The sequence below is a fragment of the Nylanderia fulva genome, unplaced genomic scaffold, assembly GCF_048542155.1.
Source record: "Nylanderia fulva isolate GAGA-0341 unplaced genomic scaffold, ASM4854215v1 Scaffold24, whole genome shotgun sequence".
Taxonomy (NCBI): Eukaryota; Metazoa; Arthropoda; class Insecta; order Hymenoptera; family Formicidae; genus Nylanderia; species Nylanderia fulva.
The window spans coordinates 781,328-803,556 of NW_028190304.1; the positions used below are offsets into that span (position 1 = coordinate 781,328).

General features: G+C 26.6%; 1 protein-coding gene across 2 annotated transcripts in view; it reads left to right on the forward strand.

Moving 5' to 3' along the window:
* for (cGMP-dependent protein kinase for) overlaps window positions 1–22,229 on the forward strand; it is a 49,116-nt gene that overhangs the window by 3,580 nt on the left and 23,307 nt on the right. The window contains exon 1 of one of the 2 annotated variants that reach the window (XM_029306886.2): window positions 21,963–22,199. The exons of the other annotated variant lie outside the window; for it this stretch is intronic. Within the exon in view, the coding sequence (XP_029162719.2) occupies window positions 22,087–22,199 (113 nt within the window). The 5' untranslated portion in view covers window positions 21,963–22,086. Of the gene's footprint in view, window positions 1–21,962; window positions 22,200–22,229 lie in introns of those variants that run through there. 2 annotated transcript variants of the gene reach the window in all.

Here is a 22,229-nt window from a genome sequence, read left to right on the forward strand (position 1 = left end):
TTTGAGCATTTTTAAAATTTTTCTAAAGGCGAAGTCTCTAATACAATGGAGACTGGAAGAAAAAAAAGGAAAATTATTCCGCTTATTTTTGCGTCGATCAATGCACTCGTTCAATTGCGTTCGATTTATCGATGCCTATACATATGTCCGTATTCAATCTGTTTCATTTGTCAGGTGCACACGCGACTTAATACAACGCGTATGTGCTTAAGTATTAATAAACGCGACGCGAATATTGAAGCCGGCGCTAAATGCTCGGCGGGGATTATTTGCATTCCGCGTGTTCGAAGGCAGCAGACTTCTCCATACAGGTTGCGCCATGAAGAAAAGTGGCAAGAGAGATCAGTTATATATGTTTTCCTCTCTACGAGAAACTCGAAGCTGACATTTAATGTCCTCCGCGGACTTCGGTTCTTTTCCCGCATAGATACGTAAAATTTATGAATTTACCGCGACTGCTATTTAAGAAACAATTTATTTTTATTTTTGCGCGTGATTTATTTCCACACGCGTTGAGTTTTTTTTTAAATATTGATAATTTATCACACATGTATCTTTCATAATCTGAGCACTTGGAAAAAACTACTATTTAGTAAATTTTTAATAAGCAAGTAATTTTTGAGATTATGTGAGAAAAGCTCGCAACTATATATTTTTATTAATTAAATAAAATACAAGGCACCGCAGAAAAAGAAAAAGAATTTTATTAAATATATTGTCCACTTTTATTTGATGGAATTTATCGAAAATAATAAAGGGACTTTTTTAATGCTGAAAATTAAAAATCAGCATCCTTTAGTCAAGTTGACAAATTTTTTTCAATACCTACATGCTAATATTTAAATATCCTAGAAATATGAGAAATTAAATTTGCAAAATGTGTCTGCAAAGTATATTTTTGTTGAAGCTTATATTTTTTCTATTTTAGTCATTAATATTTATACTATCTCAGCAACTACTTTCGTAAAAAAAAATTGCTGCCGCCACCGAATGGGGACGATTTTTATCGATGATAATTGAAATTCGATGCGTTTTATTTCAAATCGTTACGCGAGAGGAAAACGATTGAAACCCAAGTCAGCAGTAAGGTGCTAATTTTAAACTCGGTGCATTTCATTATGCAAGCGCTTTCATCGTAGATGAATCAATGCACGCATTGCGATTTCCTTTTATAGCGCGTCAGTTCCTGTGCATCGTGATTGGACGTGATTAATTAAGTAGCATCCGAAATTTTGATATGCATTGCGCGATTTCGATTTCTCTCCTTTCGGTCAACGATTTTTATGACTAACAATAAGTACGTAAAATATGAACTTTCACTTCAAAGATGGCAACCTTTAAAATTAAATTTTATATTTATTCAAATTTTATATAAATATTTTTATTCAAATTTTTATTTATTATATATTAGTATTTTTAATTTTATATCCATTTTCGGAGTTCTTTTTTTTAAATAATCTTGAATTTTTATTCGGTACCAAATATTTTGTTTCTACTGCGAAGATATTTTAAGCACTTTTTTATCCGCTTTACATCTCGATTTTATTACAATCAATCGTGCGTTACGTGAAAAGTATCTGATTAAATCTGACATTTCAAGGACATATAATGGAAAGCATATAGGGTGGAGATGATGACATTAACATGTGTGTATGTACGTCTAAGTAAGAGACTTGTGCTCGCTCCTGACACACCTGTTGCTTCACGTTTAATTCCTTTCACCTATTGCATTGCCATATAGTTTTTTTTTTGTTCTCGAATAAAAGATCCTTGTTGAATCTCATCCATCGCTAAAAAGAATCTTACATTTGCAATTTTTTTTGCGCGCGGACGCAGACACTATAGATTTATCTTTATTCTAATTATAATTTTAAATTGAGCTAAGCGAATTAATCGGATTGAGAGTGCACAAGAATGTTACAGAAATTATAATAATTAATATTTAATGTTTTTAATTTAATATTTATGTAATAATTTAATGTTTTAATATTTATATAATAATTAAAATAATACACTGAAAAAAGCTATTGATTTCAAATAAATACGTATTTCAATAATGCTATTAACACCATTTGTTTGAAACAAATAAATATTTATTTGTTTTAAAAAAGGATTTCTTATATTAAATAAGTATTTATTTACGGCAAATAAATATTAATTTCAAAAATGGTATTAATTTCAATAAATGGTATCAATGGGATTATTGAAATAAATATTTATTTCAAATCAATAGCTTTTTCAGTGTATTAATGGTTTAATATTTAAATAATAATTTAATAAAAATTTAATTTTTATGAAAAGTAATAATTTAATACCCAAATAGCAAGCGTGCGTCATTTTTACGTCGGTTTGCTACACTGAAAAAAAATTGTTAACTGCACTAAACCTTTCAATTAAATATTATTTTGTTAATTCAACATATAAAAATATTTAAATTAAATATAACATTAAAAAAAGGTTTAAACAAATTGACACATTTTCTTTTCAGTATATATTTAGGTGAAAAAGACAATATAAACAATCATGATTAGAAACGAGTTAATCGTTTAACTGTGTGTATTTTGAACGCATTGCATTACTGCGTAATTACAAAGTTTAGAATAGTCATCCTACGTAGCACATTGCACGTTCGGATCAAGTACAACAACGAAAGGCGACTTCTAGCCATCATTTCCAGAGTGTCAAAGATGTTGCGCATATATTAGGCATATTTTCCAAGTAAAATCTCAAATACACTATCTCAAGTGAATTATCTGTGCATTTAGTTTCTCATTTATAGCCTCGAAAATATTCTTTACATCAAAAAAATATCTATGTATATATATATATATATATATATATATATATAATTTATTTATTTCACCAATATATGTATATGTACATATATATTATATTATTTTTTATATTATTTATATATATTTTTATATTATTATATTTATTTAAATATATTTTTTATATATTTTTGTATATTATATTATTTATATTATTATTCTTATATTTATATTACAATATATTGATTTTTTTAACCGATAAAAAGAGTTCGGAGTTCTGCTTAAATAGGCACGACGCAAAAAAATAAGATTTAAAGTGCTCAATTGAAATTTAAAAATAGGAATCAAGGAATCTTATAACATTCAGCGGTCGCGATAAGCAGGATCGCGTTATAACGAGTTTCCGGTCTATGCCTGGCACACGCGAGATCTCGGTCAACCTCTGCTATTATAAGAAAACGTCAACGGATAGCAGATAAGAGCTTGTGATGCAAGGAATTATCGTTGTATATATACGTATTCGTACGTGTGTTTGTGTGTTTGGAAGGCCGCGTGAATTGTATCATCAGGTTGATCTTTTATCGCGGTAATCAGAGTATCGCGGATAATGATATAGATTCATCGATACAGACACGTGTCCAGTGTTAAAAACATTGATACGCGATTTTTCCAAGGTTTTATTATTCTTATCGACGTCAAAGAAACACTTTGAGAATTTCTCTTATATCTATGTAGTATATCTTCTCATACTAATAAGAAATTCGAATTTATGGCGTAATTAAGTATTAATACACGCATGTACTGATAAAATTGTCACTCTAAATTCTCAATTTATCTCTTCTATTAATTATCAGGAAATTTATATTGAAAATTGAGATGCTGACTTCGTATTATGCTAATACACTCATTTTTATAAAACACTTATAATCACAAATAAAAATAAATATTGTAATTAATTAATACTGCAGGTAGAAAATATTAAATTTATTAATTAAATTTTTATATAGATGCACTAACGGGAAGTATTTTATAACGATAAAATTAAGAAATTATATCAATTTGATTGCTCAAATTATTTCCTTTAATCAAACTATTGAAATAATTTCTGTTTTATTGTTTACGAAATAACTTTAAAAAATTATTGAAAATTATCTCTTAACACTCATATCAAAAGTACATTAATGCAAATTAATAACTCTACAATTTTGATTTTAAAATATTTTCCAAATTTTATAATTTTATATTTTACTATCCTCTAAGAGACATATACACATAAGGGGGAAAATTGAATATTTTTAACATATAATTAATATATCACATATGTTCTTATTATTTTTATTAAAACTGTTAATATTTTGGCAACAATTTTAGTTTTTAGAAGATTTATATAGGCAAGTTGACGCAAGACAAAATTTTAATATTATGAATGTTTCATATAGTTTTGATATTTTTTCCTAAATTTAAAGTAAAATATAAAAGTATTTTTTGATAGCTAAAACCTTTAATAAAACTAAAAATTCTATTATTTTTTTAAGGTTTATTATGCAAATAATAAAATAAAAATTTATTCTATAAATTCTTCGTCGTCTCCTCGAGCTTTTTTTCCTTTCTTGTTCTTCGCCGCTTTTTTATGGCGCTAACAGCATTTTCCCACAAAAACATGGTTAACTACGAACATACTTAACATAGCATTCTGGACATTAATTACACCCGACGCGCACTTTATTTAATATTGCGATGGAAAAACGCGAAAATTATGATCAGACAAAACCGCAATTCGCTCATTCGACATTGATAAATTCACGGAATGTTATCTCTGTTATTTATAAATAGTACGCATCTCTCTTCTGGCATTTTTACTCTCATTACGATTAAATTTGTAATTGTAATCATTTTAAATTCTTATCTCTATATAATCAAACTACTATTACGAATACGTACATATATATGTATATGTGTATGAGCGAGAGAGAAATTAATTTTACAAATATTTTTAATAAATATTTTATAACTAATTTATAAATTTACAATTTATAATTTATAAAAATTAAAAACTCGTGAAAATTTATTACGTTTACTATTTTCTTGTCGCAATCGCGAGATAAATAAACATATAAATATATAAACGATAAATAAATAATATATACATATGTAAATGTATAAATTAAAATATTTCGACGCACAGCGCGTTGTCACATCGATCAGCTGTTTACTGTCATTTGTTGTCATTTTCGCGGTAAGACGCGTCAACTCGGTGACGCATATTTTCACTATATTACGATCGAAATACGATCGCGACGAGTGTTAAGAACTATCAAACGTAATAATTTTTTTGCAGTGATTATAATTACAATTAATTTTGTAACGAGAAATCGTGAAATCGAGTGTGTTTTATATACATATAGTTTAACGTAATCTAATCTAATCTAAATCAACAAAGATCATTTGATCGATTGATTTTCCGATGCCGGGCGGATAATAATTTCGTGATTTTTACATTTATAAATTATAAAATTGCAATAAAGTACGATTAACACAAGAATGCTGAAAGTGTAATTATGGAATTCTAATTAATACACGCTCCGATCGTAATTAACTACTATATTTTTGCGATTAATTGTGAGTGAAAAAACAACGAAAAATAAATGAAAAAAAGAAGCAGATCAGAGAGAGAAACATTGAATAATCATGAGGGTGAGCAATTTATATTAATTTTGCTTATTGATTATTAATTAAAAAAATATGTGAAATTAATTTCTTTCTCTCCCATACACATATCTTCACGATAGTAGTTTAATTTACATTACTTGAAGATATAAGAATTAATTTGGCCAATTACATGTTACATTTACGTCACCTGCGCGTAAAGCCATATTAATGATAGATTATACACGTGCACTTCGAATTTTCGTTTAATCTGACATCTCCGACACGAAAAACTTGGATTTATATCATAATTAAATGTTAAATTATAGCTAATTTATTCATTTAATTTCAAATTTATCGCTGATTTAATAAATTAAAAATATAATTGAAAGCTGTCAAACTCATATTACTTCTTACGAAAACTGTGTCAATTAATTGCGTCTTTCACTTTGATATATTAAACAGTTTCGCGAATTTATTTCTTCTCTGATTTGAATAACGTAGATCTAAAAATAAGTTGTCATTGACTTACAATAAGTTTTAAACTTTTTCGCCACGGATATTTTGTAACGAAAACATACGTGAATATTTTTATATAACTGTTTTTTATTTCAATATATATTTTTCTATATATTATATTATTTATTTTATTCATTTCATAAGGCCTTGAAGCGTTTAAAGAGAAATCGAGAAAAGAAAAAAAAATCTATAAAAAAAATTGCATATGTTTATATAATAAAATATATGTTAATCGCTTCTAGATTTTTCTCTGAAATTTTTAGTAAAGCAAATTTAACATAATTTGTCCATGAATCGAGTTCTCTCATCTGCGCATTAACTTTATTACAGTTTCTTTTTTAAATATACATATATCATATTTACATAACCGAGATTGTGTAAGTCGGTTTCAGGCGAGCTATTTGTGAAATGGAGTAAAGTGATTTTCTTATGATAACTGCACTTTGAACGTGCGCAGAATATTACTATGCCTTTAATAGTTAAATATGTAGTCGGCACAATTCAATATAAATAGAATATTAAATTGATAAATTTAATTTTAATATAGACAATAATTTTCTCGAATAAAATATTAAATCACATATAATGATATGTATTATGCATTATTTTGTAATACATAATATTATATAAATATATAATCATATATAATAATATTATAAATACATAATAAATATTATATATATTTATTTTGCAACTGTGCAACTTCTTTTTCTCTTTCTACGTCACTTTAGAAAAAAAAATTAATTATCTCGTAATTGTGAAAAATTAGGTAACAGAAGATTATTAGAAACTTAATAATATTTAAGATATTAAATATATTAATATTTAAGATATTAAAGAAAAACAGTACGTTTTATCAATTATACTCTTCTAGATATTTATAGTTTTTTCGTGAATACGCATAATACTAAGAGATATTAAAAATAGATTAATATATGAATATTTATAAAATACTTGAGCGACTCTATTTGCGTATAGATACTTCATTTTGATTTGCGTATCTAAGGAAGTAATAATCTAGAGATTGCTCTTCTCAAAGTTTTGTGTTCTCTAAATTTATTGACAAATCTAGAATAATTTTGTTTACATATACACATACGTGTGTATAATTTAATATCTAAAAGTTCCTTAATTATACTTATTAATAAGAAATACAACGCAATGAAAGATGGACCCGACCCAACATTTTCTGTGTGTTGTGTCATAGATGATCCCTCTTCTCTCTCTCTCTCTCTCTCGCCACATTCGCCGATAAATAATTAGAAATGATTTATTTAATTTGCACTCGCCGTTAGAATTATTGTGATTAATGCGTCCGTTATAGACCGCTTTAAGTGGCTGCGTAAACTTTACAGACGCTAACGCGTCGGTGATTTACCGGTCATAAAGTTTGGCGGAGGTGCTATTTTCGACTCTCCTCGTCGAGAGAGAAAGAGAAGTATGAAGATTGCATTTCTTCCACACACATATGCATATACGCATCTCGTAATTGCAAGGCCCTCTCTGGCCCACTTGCTGTGCTGGATCGGGACTCGACTCGTTGCACTCGGGTCGGGTGTTGAAACCAGTCGAGTGACGTCACGTATAATTACTTCTTTGATTCACTCTCTTTCTCTTCTATGGTGACTCCGGCACGGCGAATTCGTCGGTCTCGAATCAGTGATGTAACGAGAACGGGCCTTTTTATTATAGACTTCCAGAAAGTATACGCCAGAGATATTCGCGCACGTGTACTAAAAAGAGAAATCTTATTCAACGTGTCTGTGTCATAAATGTGTATAATTATAATATATTTTGTACCTAATATATATATCTTATTTAATTTATTAATACATTATAATATATTTATTATTTTATAATAATTTATTACAATTTATTAATTTTATTTATTTAATAATTATATGATATATTTAATCATTATTTATTAAATTTAATTATTAATTTATTAAATTATAAATAATTAAATATATTATACAATTATATTAAATTAATAACTTAAATAATAATTAAAATATATTATAATTAAATTTAATTTCTTTAAAATAATTATAATATATTTTTAATTATAATATAATTTGTTTATTGTGTGTTACTTGTTCTCTCGTTCATGCACTTTTATATAAAATATATATATATATATATATATATATATATATATATATATTATTTTACAACATGCGTTGTGTGAGCAAGAGAGAAACTATGTTGCATTTATGACTATTTTATAATATTTATAGTATTTCTTTTCTATTTTTAGTACACATATACATACATGTTGAATAATAAATAATGGTTAAATTTAAAGTGTAAAAATGAACATCGTGTTTCAGTGATTTTAGATGAGACAATATCGCGTTTTAGCATTTTTTAGATAAAGACTCAAATAATTAAAGTTATTTTTTGCTAGCACAAAAAATAAGAAAAATTTTCTCGTAATATCATTTTTTTTAAAGCAGACTTGTATTTATTTTATTTATTGTACACTGACAAAAAATTTATTAACTTGATTAAATCTTTCAATTAAATTATTATTTTGATAATTGACCATTCAAATATTTAACAGTATTTAAGTCAAATATATGTTTTGTTAGATTTAATAAGTTATATTTAATTTAAATATTTTATATGTTTTATATGTACAATTTACAAAATAATATTTGATTTAAAGGTTTAATCAAGTTAACAAATTTTTCTTTCAGTGTATCTGACTTTTGTTAAAAATATTTTAATTAAACTTTTATATACATTAATATAAGTATTATTATAAATAATATAACTTAATATAAAAATATACATACATATTATAATATTATATTATTATAATACCTATATATTTTTATTTACTAATATCTACTACTATTAATATTCATAAGTTAATATTCATAATATAAATTAAATATTAATGATAATATTTATAATATATTGAATAAATAAAATAAAAGCTTTTTAATCTTTATGCGATTACAACATCTAGATATGCTTGTTTTTATATTATTTAAATCATTTTCCTATCGAACGTTTTTGAGGAAAGTCACGAAGCAATAAAACATAAAATTTTATTTAAATAATAATAAAAATAAAATGTATATTTTTGTGGACATATATTTTCGACTATTCTCATATATTAATTTTTGTTACATTCAACGATTTATTTTGTGACTCAACGTAAATTTATTAATATATTAAATATGTATAAAAGATTAATTAGGATATTTTTAACGCGAAAGCCAGATACAATAAACAAAATAAAATACAACAGTATTCTTGTTCTCATAAAAAATTAATATGATATTTTAGTAAAAATAATGTATTCTAGCGCATTCAAACTAGGGAAAAAATTCTAAGAGATCCCGCAGATATTGTCAAGAAAAAAATTTCGCTGCGGGTATTTTTTTTTTTGCAAGAAATAATAGTAAATATTAATAAATATCATACATCACATAACACGTGTCTCGCATGTCAATGAATGTTGCACGCGAGTATTATAATAACATATGATTCGCATCTACGTGCGAATCTATTTTTTATAATCTTACCTTAAAACGTCATTTCCCTGACAGCGATTTATTTCTCAAATGCCACATCGGTTTTGCGCTTCTTTTCGCTATTATATTTATATAATATAAATCTGATATATGTATGTATATATGTATATTATATATTTTTATATTATATTATATTATATTATATAATATAATATAAAAATATAATATATTTATATATAATATAAATCTAATATATGTATGTATATATGTATATTATATATTTTTATATTATATTATATTATATTATATTATATAATATAATATAATATATATATATATATATTTATTTAATTATTTATTTATTATACATATTTCGTGTTTTAATATTAAAACATCAAACTAAAATGTTAGACATCGAATTTGTAGTCACGCTACTGATGCTGCGAGTTTGCCTCTCTCGCTCCCCCTCTCCCTCTCACCCCCCCGCATCCCTCTTCCTCCCCTCTGCATCCCTCTCCCTCTCACCCCTACTCTCTTTTTATTCTGGCTCTTTACCCGCGACGTCCCTCCCGCGCTTATCTCGGCGCGCGGTTAAAAATAGATCCTGTCACGGCCATCGGCGACATTTCAAAAAGCTGAAGCCGTATACGAGCGAGCGAGCGAGCGAGCGAATGGCCGAGAAACGAACGAGCGAATTAACGCCTCGATCCCGACTGATCTCGGCTGGTGGCGCCTTCTCGAAACGTCATTTCGCGCGCGCTTCAGATTATTTCCGCTGCGCCGATCCACCTGTTTCTCGAATGGTGATCGTCTTCCTCGTAGCTGGAACTCGGTCGGTATATTGTATATTTGTAATAAATAATTTTTAATAATTTTATAAATATATTACATACACAAATAATAACATTGACATAATAATAAAGAATATTTATACATATACATATATAAATACGAGTTGCAGAACAAAAATAAGCAAAACAGATTTGTAATGTTATAAAAAGATATATTAATTACATTGTAAAAAAATATTTTTATGTGATATTACCTATATAAAAATATATAAAATTACATTTATTATTTATGTAAAATTACACTTATTTTTTATGTAATTTTACAGTAATTCTTTTACAGTGTTTAAATGTTTAAATTATTACATGTTTAAATTATTCTATTATATATTAAATATTTCAATAAAGATATATGTATAATTATTTTTTTATTAGATCTTAGTAACATTAGATGTTATTAGTAATTTTTCTTTAGCGAAAATATTAAGGCATCAATAATTTTTAAGATACAAGTGATTGAAAAAGAAAGGCTTATCGCAAATTAAATTTTGGGAAGATTTTGCTTATTTCAATTAATTTTAGATCAAATTTACTTTAAGGATTATAAGAATTTAGCAAATCACAAAAATAAGATACCTTTTAATATACAGTATTTATTTGTTCATTAATTGATTAATTTGATTCATATATTTATAATATGTATGTTAATGGAATTTCAATATTTTTTGCATTATGATACACATATTTGTCATGTTTGGTTTATAGTGATTTTTCAAATTTCTACATTTTCAAATTATAAGAAAGAAACAAAATTTTTCATAAAAATACAGTATCTACCTAAATTTAAATTGTTTAATTTTGTTTGAAAAAAATATTTTCCTCTTTTTCCTTTTCCTTTTTGTGAGAATTCAGGAATAATATAAATATAAAGATAAAAAATTATTGAAATATAAAGATTCTTATTTTATATAATAGGTAATTTATCACTGAAAAAATAATAAAATTAACCATTCACGCTATTATTTTAAATACCATTATTTATTGTGTTCTGACATTTTACAATTTTACCTTAATTTTATTATTGACAAAATATATTTTTCAATAGAAAATATTATCCATTTATTTAAATAATATTACATGGTTATCAAAAAAATCGAAAAAAATATTCTATTTTTTGGTTCGCTAGACTTTTATACAACGTCTTATAGATATATTTTTAATTTGAAACTTAATTACAAAATTATAATATACCATGAAAAAATTTACAAATAATGACTTTTCTCTCAACATTTTCGTTAACAAAAAATCACCTTCGAATTGGCCAAGGTATTTGTTTATTAAATCGATAAACGATGACTGTGGGATATTCTGTTTATATAACTTACATAATAAATAACAAAACAAGATCGTTAATGATCGCTGCAGCAATCATGTGCGATAAGACCTTTTATATTTAGATCGATATCCAATTTCCCTGAGAGCATCGAACTCTGAACTAAGTAATGAGTCCGGAACCTTGCGTCAATGAGATTTTTACGCTTATCGTCGATTAAATGCTCGACAAAAATAGCGTTGTCGACGTGTCTTATCGATAAATTCGCTCGATAGCGTCAATCACGAAATTCAAAAGCCTGCACGCAATGATTTAACGTAGTTCGTGTCTTGATTCACTCGATGGTTCTCGCGTGTTTCGATTTCGACGTCCGGAAACGCGAAACATCTTTTTCTTTCGACCATTTATTTACAATCTGTTCTTTTACTATCACTTCAAGACGGATATGACGTGCGTATGAGAATTCTCAATTTAGACTATGCACTGAAAAAAGAATTTGTTCAATTAATATATATTTAGTTCAATACTGTCAAATGAATTATTTATCTGAAACAAATCAATATTATTAGTTTCAAATAAATGATTTATTTGACAGTATTGAAATAAATACTTATAAATAATACTTATAATGTCAAATGAATTATTTATTTGAAATAAATAAATATTATTAGTTTTAAATAAATGATTTACTTGACAGTATTGAAATATAAATACTTGTAAGAATTAACTAAATTTTTTTCAGTGTAGTTATAAAATTACTGAAGCGACTACACTGAAAAAAAATTGTTTAACCGTTCAATTAAATTATTATTTTGTTACTTGAACATATATTATAGTATTTAAGTGAAATATATGTATACACGTTTTGTTGTTAGATTTAATATATTACAATATATTTAATTTGAATATTTTATATGTTCAATTAAACAAAGTATTATTTATTATAGCTGAACGACGATTTATTTTTTACGATTATTTATTTTTTTTTATTTTACAAAGTTTTTGTAAGAGTTATTCATCGGAATAAATCTGCATGTGTATAATGGAAGTAAATAGACTTATTTATCTATTTAATTATAATAAAAGAACATATAAGCAGTGTGTATATTCAGAATTGAATATGTATTATCTTTTAAAATATTTATACAATGACATTAATTAGGATCTTTTTTACGCTTTTATACAATATAATATTGTTTATTAAATATTAATAATATTAAATTAATATTTAATAATAATAATTAATAATATTAATATTATAGTAATAATTATATTGATATAATTTTGAGTTAATATAATTATATAATAAATATAATTATATAATACATATATTATATAAATAATATAAATAATTATTAAAATTTACTTAATCTAATTATACAATAATTTTATTAAGTAAATATAATATATACTTATACAATAATTGTAATAATGAGATATTACATTAATAATATATTATATATAATTTTATTAATATTATTTTATGAATATTGGAGAAATGTGTAATAATTCAATTGGTGAAGTAATGATTTGGAGAGATACAGGGAATGTTTGTGCTTCGGTTCCTCGTATCTCGTAATACTGATGGACCACGCCTCCTCGTTTTAGATCTTGACAATGTAAATTGACGATTCGCGCAATCGTCTTTTCGAGTTGAGCCGTTTCATGCGAGTCGTTCAACCAAGCTAGAAATCATCGGTTAGTGCTCCCCAACAATTGAGATTGGCCCCAGACATTCCGGCACATTTTGTCGCAGAATTCATCGCGGAACTCGCATCTGGAAGGCTGCGAAGTCCGCAAACGCGTTCTAGATTACGTTAACGATATCCAGCTCACAAATGAGCAACCTGTTCTCTCTGCGCAGATTGCGCAATCCGCATATACATTCTCTTTCGCAAACTCCCCGCTTATATTTGACAGCTTACATTTGTTACACAGACAGAATTGTTTCTTATTGGGATTTATCCTAAAAATCGTGATAATTGTGGGACAATGTGGTATATTGGAAGAAATTTTATAAGAGTTTTCTCTTAGAAAATTAATATTTATTATTTAATATTAAATTAATTTTTTAATATTTAATTATTATTGAATATTATATTATTAGATTAATATTTAATATTATTTAATTATTAGATCATTAGATTAATATTTACATTACAATAAAAAATATTAATGTCTATCACAATAAGATATAAAATATGTTCGGTTAATTTTACTGTGTACATAGTAGAAATTTTACTTTTTTAGGTAGATTAATATTTTTTACTGTGGTTAATATTAATCTTAATAATGATATACGTTTCCATGTTATTGACAGTTAATGGAAAAACAAGATTTTTAGCCTTTGTCTAATTTATACCTATTTATCTTAAAAGTGCATTTATATAAAATATATAAAATTTTATATTAAATCAATTTTTTTAATGTATAGAAAATATATGTATTTTTTTCTTTACTTTCTTTTTCATTCTTTTCTATGATTATTCGATTTTTATATACAATGGAAATACATACTGATTGTCAGATTAAACAATATTTGTATATGTATAATCAGTTATCGTATATACAAGCTATTATCTAATTTTTCCATTAGTTTTGATATACAATAATTGAAATTCTATTAGCGATCTTTGAAGTATGTACATATTAGCATTAATTTTTTGCTCTCTAGATTTTTGAAACTTCTGTTCTCGAGATCTAAAATCTATATTTATTTTAGACTTTAAAGAATTTGAAACATTAAATTAGAAAAGCAAAAAATACATATTTTCCATCTCTTTATACATATATTTAAATTGAATTTATTTAATATAAGATTTTATATATTTTTTAAAATTTTAAATTTTATTTTATAAATTACTTTCACATTTTGAAACAAAGTAAAATTTTCTAAACTTATTATCTCTTCTATATACATAAAAATTTTATTCCGTTTTAAATTAAAAATTTTATTTTTTATTTAATTTAAAAAAAATTGATCAATTTAATTCTATTTATACAGATGATATAATATATAGGGCAATACACATATTTATCATAAATAAACATGTCTCGTACAAAGCACGCGAGGTTTTATTATCGTAAAATCTCGCGTGATTCGAAAAGTTACGCGAATCCCGGCATTATTCCATTTGAGACTTCTGCATAGACAATACGTAGAATAATGATTGCAAAATAGAAACGCACGAAGAGACTTTTGAGAGTCTCTGATACGTGACTCAAATAATTCAAGCGTCCCAATAATGCTCTCGATCCCGCATGTATGTAGGTTTAAGCTCGTTTTTTTTACACGGCTAAAAATATTTTTTACAGAGATCTTTACGATCTTAATTATAGTACCACGAACAAAAAAATTATATTTTACATTGATTATAAATTTCAAAAATCGCTATTTCTTCCTATAAATTGCACTGAAAAAAATTGTTAACTTGACTAAATCGTTCAATTAAATTACTCTTTCGTTACTTGAATATATATTAGTATTTAAGTCAATACATATTTTGTTAGATTTTAAATGTTATATTTAATTTAAATATTTCTATATGCGTTTAATTTAAAAAATATATATGTAGTAAATTTAATTGAACGGTTTAGTCAAGTTAACTTTTTTTAGTGAAGTATGAAACTTTATGTATATGCAATCTATATAAATTCCTTTTTGAAAACGAGGCAAGATTTATAATCACATTCGTGTATGTTTTTGTTAAGGAAACTTCTTATTAAGAAAAGAATGATTCGAGACTGTCCCTAATTTCTACTTATTATAATACATTATTTAATAATAAGCGATCACATAAAAACATGTAATTCAAAATTCTTTGTTTTTCTACATGAATATTATCGGTTCTTATGACAGTTTAGAAAATACTTACACAATTAATTATTGACTCGATTGATGTGAAATTTTATTCTTTCAATTTGACATAATGATATAGAATTTTTTACTATCATATACATCATATTTTTTTTATTATGCTTTACAAATTAAATTACGATTGTAATCAATTTATGCGTGTGTATTTTTATTAAAAGAATTCATTAAAATTCTCTCCATATAATTATTATTAAATAATGAAGTATTTTGAAATAATATTAAATGCAAAATTAATTTTGACATGCAAATAAAATATTTCATTAACAAAATAATAAATATTTTTTTATAATACAGAATCTTTTATATATTGACATTTTTTATTTATAAATTATTATTTATTATTATATCAACTTTAATAATGATAGCAAAAAGTTATTTTGAATTTTATGTTATAAAACAAATATATTGAATCGCATGTTAGCTCATTAAATATACAAAGCCTTATATGTATATATATTCACATAGCTAATAAAAGCGATAATAATCTGTGCCATCAATAATTCTTTTTCTTCTAACATTTTATAATTTTATAATGTTTGTACGGTTTGTATCAACAAAATGCACAATGCTTATAATTTATCATTTATTATTCGACATGCGCCGCACATGTTTGGTAACATAACTTGTTGCAAGTTATTAAATGCAAACCGGTTATACTTGCGAGAAGCTTTGATTATAAAAAGACAATTTTGCAATTTTCACAATTCTACGATATCTAAATATAAATCACATTATATTCATGTAAAATTACGGATCTGATAATCGTTGGAGGCTCGTTAGGAAAATGATTTGATGAATTGTGCAAACTGTTCTTCCGCGATATAATGCAATGTGTGGAAATAAAATCTTTAATGAATAGGAGGGAAGGAAGATCGTAAATCGATGAAAAACTTTATAGAGAATCGCATACGGAAGTAGTGGTTGTTTTTCTTCGCACTTTGTAAGAGAGAGGAACACCTTTTTTTCTTGGTTAACATCGACGTGCCAAAGTCAAGGAAGCCATCAGGGCCGTACTCGGTTAAAGGCAGGTTTTATATGTAGGACGCATCGAGTACGAGGCATAATAAATCGCCCCAAGCACATTTCGCCGACGCAAAGTAGACTGACAAAACGTAACCAGTGGCGTAATAATACAATTTATCTTCATTTTTTTTATAGAGTAGATTCGAGAATCTTGAAAAAATATTTTGTACATTTTTATCCGGGAAGGGAATATATATTATATTATTATCTGCCACAAAATAAATATTTTATTTTTATAGAATTTTTTAATATTTTTTTTATATATTTTTATATATTTTTTTTTATTTTTCACATACTTTTTTATTTTTTCTCCCTTTAAATTATTGTCTTTGAATTTTTCTGATCATTTAATTTAAAACTTTTTCAGTAAATAATGTTAACTTATGAAATCAGCAAACATTTTTTTTTTAATTTAAAAGGAACGGATTTTAAAATTCTAACTCAATCTTAACTTTATCTAATTCTAAATTAATCTTAACTTTTAACTGACAAGAGATATCTTTTGTTGAAGCGTATAACTAAATTAATTTTATAAGCCATTATAACTTCAACTTAGCTTAGTTCAAAAAAATACTTAACTTCCCCAACTCTGCTATTTAATCTATTATTAGGTAAAACATGAAAAGCGAAATAATTTTAATTATCAAATAAATTAGCGCTATAAATCAATAAAAGGCATTATAAAAAATGTACAGGTTCGATATAGAATTTTTCAATAAATACACAGCAACAGAAGAACTCTTGCCCTTCGATACATTAGAAAAATTTGTGTTTTCTTGTTAAAAACGGTCCCCGTTAAAATTTTTGTGTTAAATATTTAACACATTCATGTGTTAATTTAACATATTGCTGTTTTGTTAATTGAACTTAAATGTTAAATTATTAAAACAACTGAAAAAATATAAAAATAATACAATGTGTATCTATTTTTAATTTTACACAATAAATATGTTCTGCTTGATTAATGACAAGATTTTTCTGTTAAAATTTACAGAAAAAAAATATTGATTTTCCATTTTATAATATAAGTGGAGACGATAAAATCTAAAATTAACATATTTTTTAATATTAACACAATATTTGTGTCTCCATTTAACATATCCATATTATGTTAAATTAACACAAAAATTTCTGTGGACCGTTTGAGACATGTGACATCTGTTTTTAACAGAAATGTTTTAACTGTGTAGAGATCACGATTCTTTCTCCTACGCCATTGTCAGCGCGCAACAGTAGTAAACGCACGTATATTCGCGGAATAGATCGGCACGTACAATCGGTGATCGTAGCCAGAAACGAGGATCGGAGGGTCTAAGGAAAGGCTCGGATGAAACCGGTGAAAGGAGACAGACCATAGATTTTTTGTTTAATTGGTTGCCGAACGCAGTGGCGGGAGTTTCGAGGAGAAGCCGCGAGAGTCGTTCGTGATTAAACCGTAAAAATAGCCGGCCCGCGTGTTACGAGATTGTTAGTCATTGTCGGTCCTATACAGGCGGAAGCCGCAGAGAAGAAGAGTGCGGCTCCTCCGCGTACTTTGTACATATATATGTATATACGTATACACTTATGTCAGTCCCGCACGCGTGCTCCTCTTCGATCAGTGTCAGTTCGATCCTGTCACTTCGGAGTGACAGTTCGCGCCTCGCGAGCCACGGATTTTCGAATTGGCTATTAATGTTAAATTAGTGCAAAATCGGCATATTGGGTGGGGAATTACTCGAATTTCGAATTGTTACATAGTGTTTTTTTATATGCCTATTCGCGTCGAAATTGATATGGAAATTTGATAATTGGTCTCTATATCTCTCGCGTTATTTATTCCGTGTAGCAGGAAGGTGAGCTCGTGTCAGCGAAATTGTTATAGGTATCTTGTTTAGAACCGGAGTTATATACCGTTAAAACTTGCGATTTTTTCTTCTGCAATTATTCCATTCCATTATTCTTCTGCGATTATTTCCACGAGCAATAATTGAAGTTAACTGATGTTTATGGAAGGGAAGGAAAATGTATCCTTTTCCTTCCCACGAAGAACTTAATTGGTTCTAACCCTAACCCGATTGTTTCCTTCACCGATGGTGTAATAGGAACGTCTCTGTACACTGTAAAAGAAATGTGTAAAATTACATAAATAATTCAGTGCAAAATTGCACGATAAATAATGAAAATATTTATTATGTAAACATTTTCATTATGTATCATGTGATTTTACACTTATTATTTATGTAATTTTACATATTTTTATGTAATATATTACATATTTTTTACAGTAACTAGAATTTTTTGTTATATTTTAAAATTGCACTGCAAATTTTATCACGCTTACAATTGGTAATAAAAAAATTATCATGCTGCACTGTAAAATTTATATAAAATATTTTATATATTTTTTGGAATCTATTCTCTCTATATTTAAAATAATCAAAAAATCATATAAGTCTTTGACATAATTTTTAATATATTTAAAAATTGGTGAAATTTCATTATATATTATGTACATATTTTAATAAAATTAAACGTATTTTATATCTTATTGCGATAGATATTTTTTATTGTGGTAAATATTAATCAGAGAAACTCATAAAATTCTTCCACGATTATCATGATTTTTAGGATAAATTTTCAGAAAAAATTCTCTGTATGTAATAACATCATACAGATAAAGTACGAACGAAAGAAAAAAATCCAAGTGTCTTTAATCGATACGTCATGATAGATTTTGATGTTCAAAGCGGATTTATTTTTTTTGCAAAAATCTTCAATGTGATATCAGTTCGATACTTTGTACGATTTTTTTTTACGACACACACTTCTCGATTCGGTCGATGTAACAAGCGAGATGTCACGCGAAACACGCGAGTGAGTTGATATTACCGATCTCGTTTATACTGTGGATTCTAGCTTGATTAAAACAGATTGAACGAAGCGTTGTGGCCTGCGCCAAATTGAGCAACGTTTAATAAAAAGTCTGGAAGAGACGGCGGAGATTCTGTGTGCGATGAGATTTCGATAAAGTAAGGGAACGCGTGTCTCATTCTTGGGATGTCAATTTTTATTATAGCTTATAATTAGCCTTAGAAAAATTGTTATTTTTCGATAATAATTTAGCAAAAAAGAAAAAACAAGAACAATCGTCGGAGTGAATTAATTTGCTTGTCAGTAATGTAGATTGCTTTGATTGAAGCAGATTGAGAAAGATAATATTCATCTCAATATTCACTCAAGTCTAATGACAGCTTTTTTAAATATGATTTTTACAAACATTTTTCAATCCAATGTATCGATAAAATGAGCAGGATATATTTAACTATAATATATAATAAATACTTATTTTAATACTTACAATAAATAATTTTCAGCATTTTTTAAAATTGATTTATATAGAAATTAATTTATTTCCAGATCATTTTTCATAGAATCGTTTTATTTGCATTTTTTCACATTATATGCATGTAATAAAGAAACGATTTTTTCTTTTATTACAAAACATGCGAAGAAATACTGAACTTGAGAAACTACTAGCGCGAAAAGTATCGAAGACAATGGTTATTTCCTTCACGTTTCTCAATCGCAATATATAATTGCAAACGCATAGTTAAATATATCTTTGTATGTCCCGGCAACGTATCATTAGACGATTATACAAGATGTAAAAGCTTTTACAATCTGCCAATATTCTGGTGAGATTACAGGCAAGTTTCCCCTGCAATTGCAACTTTGTTATAAAAATTTCGGACACGTGCGAATTATATTTATAAATGCATATTTTATTTCGAGCAATGCATCGAAAATCTTTTTTTCAGGATAATAATAGCTATCCTTATAAATAATAGCTATCCTTATTCTGTAAAAGAAATCCCTAAAGTATTCATTTTGTTATTTTAAGAAGACCTGTTTTCCAACTTCTTATGTAATTGATGCTTCTAATTTTGGCTTATTACACCGAGGAAATAAATATATCTGGCTAGCTTTTGGAATCGTCTTCGACTAGATGAGAAACTAAAATTTTGCTCCCGGCTATCTTTGAAACTACTATTAACATTGACAACTGTCTGAATTGTATTAAATACTCAAATCGTCTTGGACCGTCGATGAGATACTGAAATTTTGCTCCCGGCTATCTTTAGAATACTACTATTGGCATTGAAAACTGTCTGAATTGTACTAAATATTTAATATGAATGTATGGAAATCTTATAAATTTCCTAAGAATTTTTTTGTCTAAAAATCTGATTGAAAACAAATTTTCTCAAGAGAATTCTGATAAAAATATACTCAATGAATATGATTCTATAAATCAATTATAAATGGTTATTGAAATAAAAAAGTGGACTTGGTATCTCTTCAAATGCTAATCTTTTATATTTGATCACAGATTTTTTTGTATGCATTAGGAAATATCTTTGGAAGATAGCTAGAGTTCTATTACATCGATATTTTGAAAACTGGAAACTTCGAAATTTTGATAATCAAGATTAAAATTTCCTATGAGTTAAGTTTTTTGTCTTAAAAATTTGATATTTTCTCAAGAGAATTCTGGTATAAAAGTGTTCAGTAAAATATGACTCAAATCAATTATAACTAAAATTAAAAAAAATGGACTTAGTATAAGATGCTTATCTTTTACATTTGATCGCAATATAGCTAGATTTCTATTGCTTAATTATATTTATTTATTATTTATTTATTTCTTAATCCATGTCTTATGCTTTGGATAACTTCCAGTTTCTACAACTGTATCTTGTACATAAAATGTGTAAAATTAGAATTATAAATCATATCAAATAAGTATGTATCAAATTTTAAAAAACAAATAAATTTCAAATATATATAGATTAAACTTGAAATTGAAAATTGACAATTGAAAATTAACAATTGAAAAATTGACAGTTGACGTTACAATTAATATTAAGCTTCAATTATTAATTAATTATATCGATATTTTGAAAAATTTTGTCAATTACGTCAAATCAAATCTCAAGTAGACTAAACTTGAAGTAGAAAATTGAAAATTAAAAATTAAAAAATTAACACATTTGACGTTGTAATTTAATATTCAGCTTCAAATATTAATTAATTATATTTATATTTTGAAAAATTTCAAGTCATTTGAGATTTGCTTTGTTTTATTTAACGATCTCAAGTAGATACATATAAACTTGAAGTTGAAAATTGATAATAGAAAATTAAAGATTAAAAAATTAATAACAATTAACAATTGACGTTGCAATTAATATTAAGATAAAATATGAATTAATTATATTAATAGTCTGAAAAAAATGTCAAGTTTTGAGATTGATGATCAAGACTTGATCATAAATAATGCATCACTTTTATCTAGCTAATTTTCAAATCATCTAAGCACAACCCTGGGAAAGAGTGACATTTTCGTGTATGGCTCGCGCGCGATCCCGTTGACAGAGAAAAGAGAGTAACACTTGGATTTGACACGACGAAAAAAAGAGAGCTGGGAGAATGGATTCGATACGTGACCTGAAGCGATTGCTGTACGAGCGAACGGAGGCCTTGCGACGTCGCGACGAGACCGTCGAGATGCTCGAGAAAGTGCTCGAGGAGCGCGACAGCCACGATCCGTTACTTGCAAAACGAGATCGATAAGTTTCGACAGATTGTCGATGTGAGCCTGATGGCGTCCAACGCCATCGATTCTAATCCGAGACTGAAACGCCAGGCCATTTCGGCGGAACCCCTCAGGAATGACACGGCGAAGCCGGTGGTGAAGTTCACCAAGCCGAAAAGGTAGATCCTGCTGAAGGATACATGTGTCAG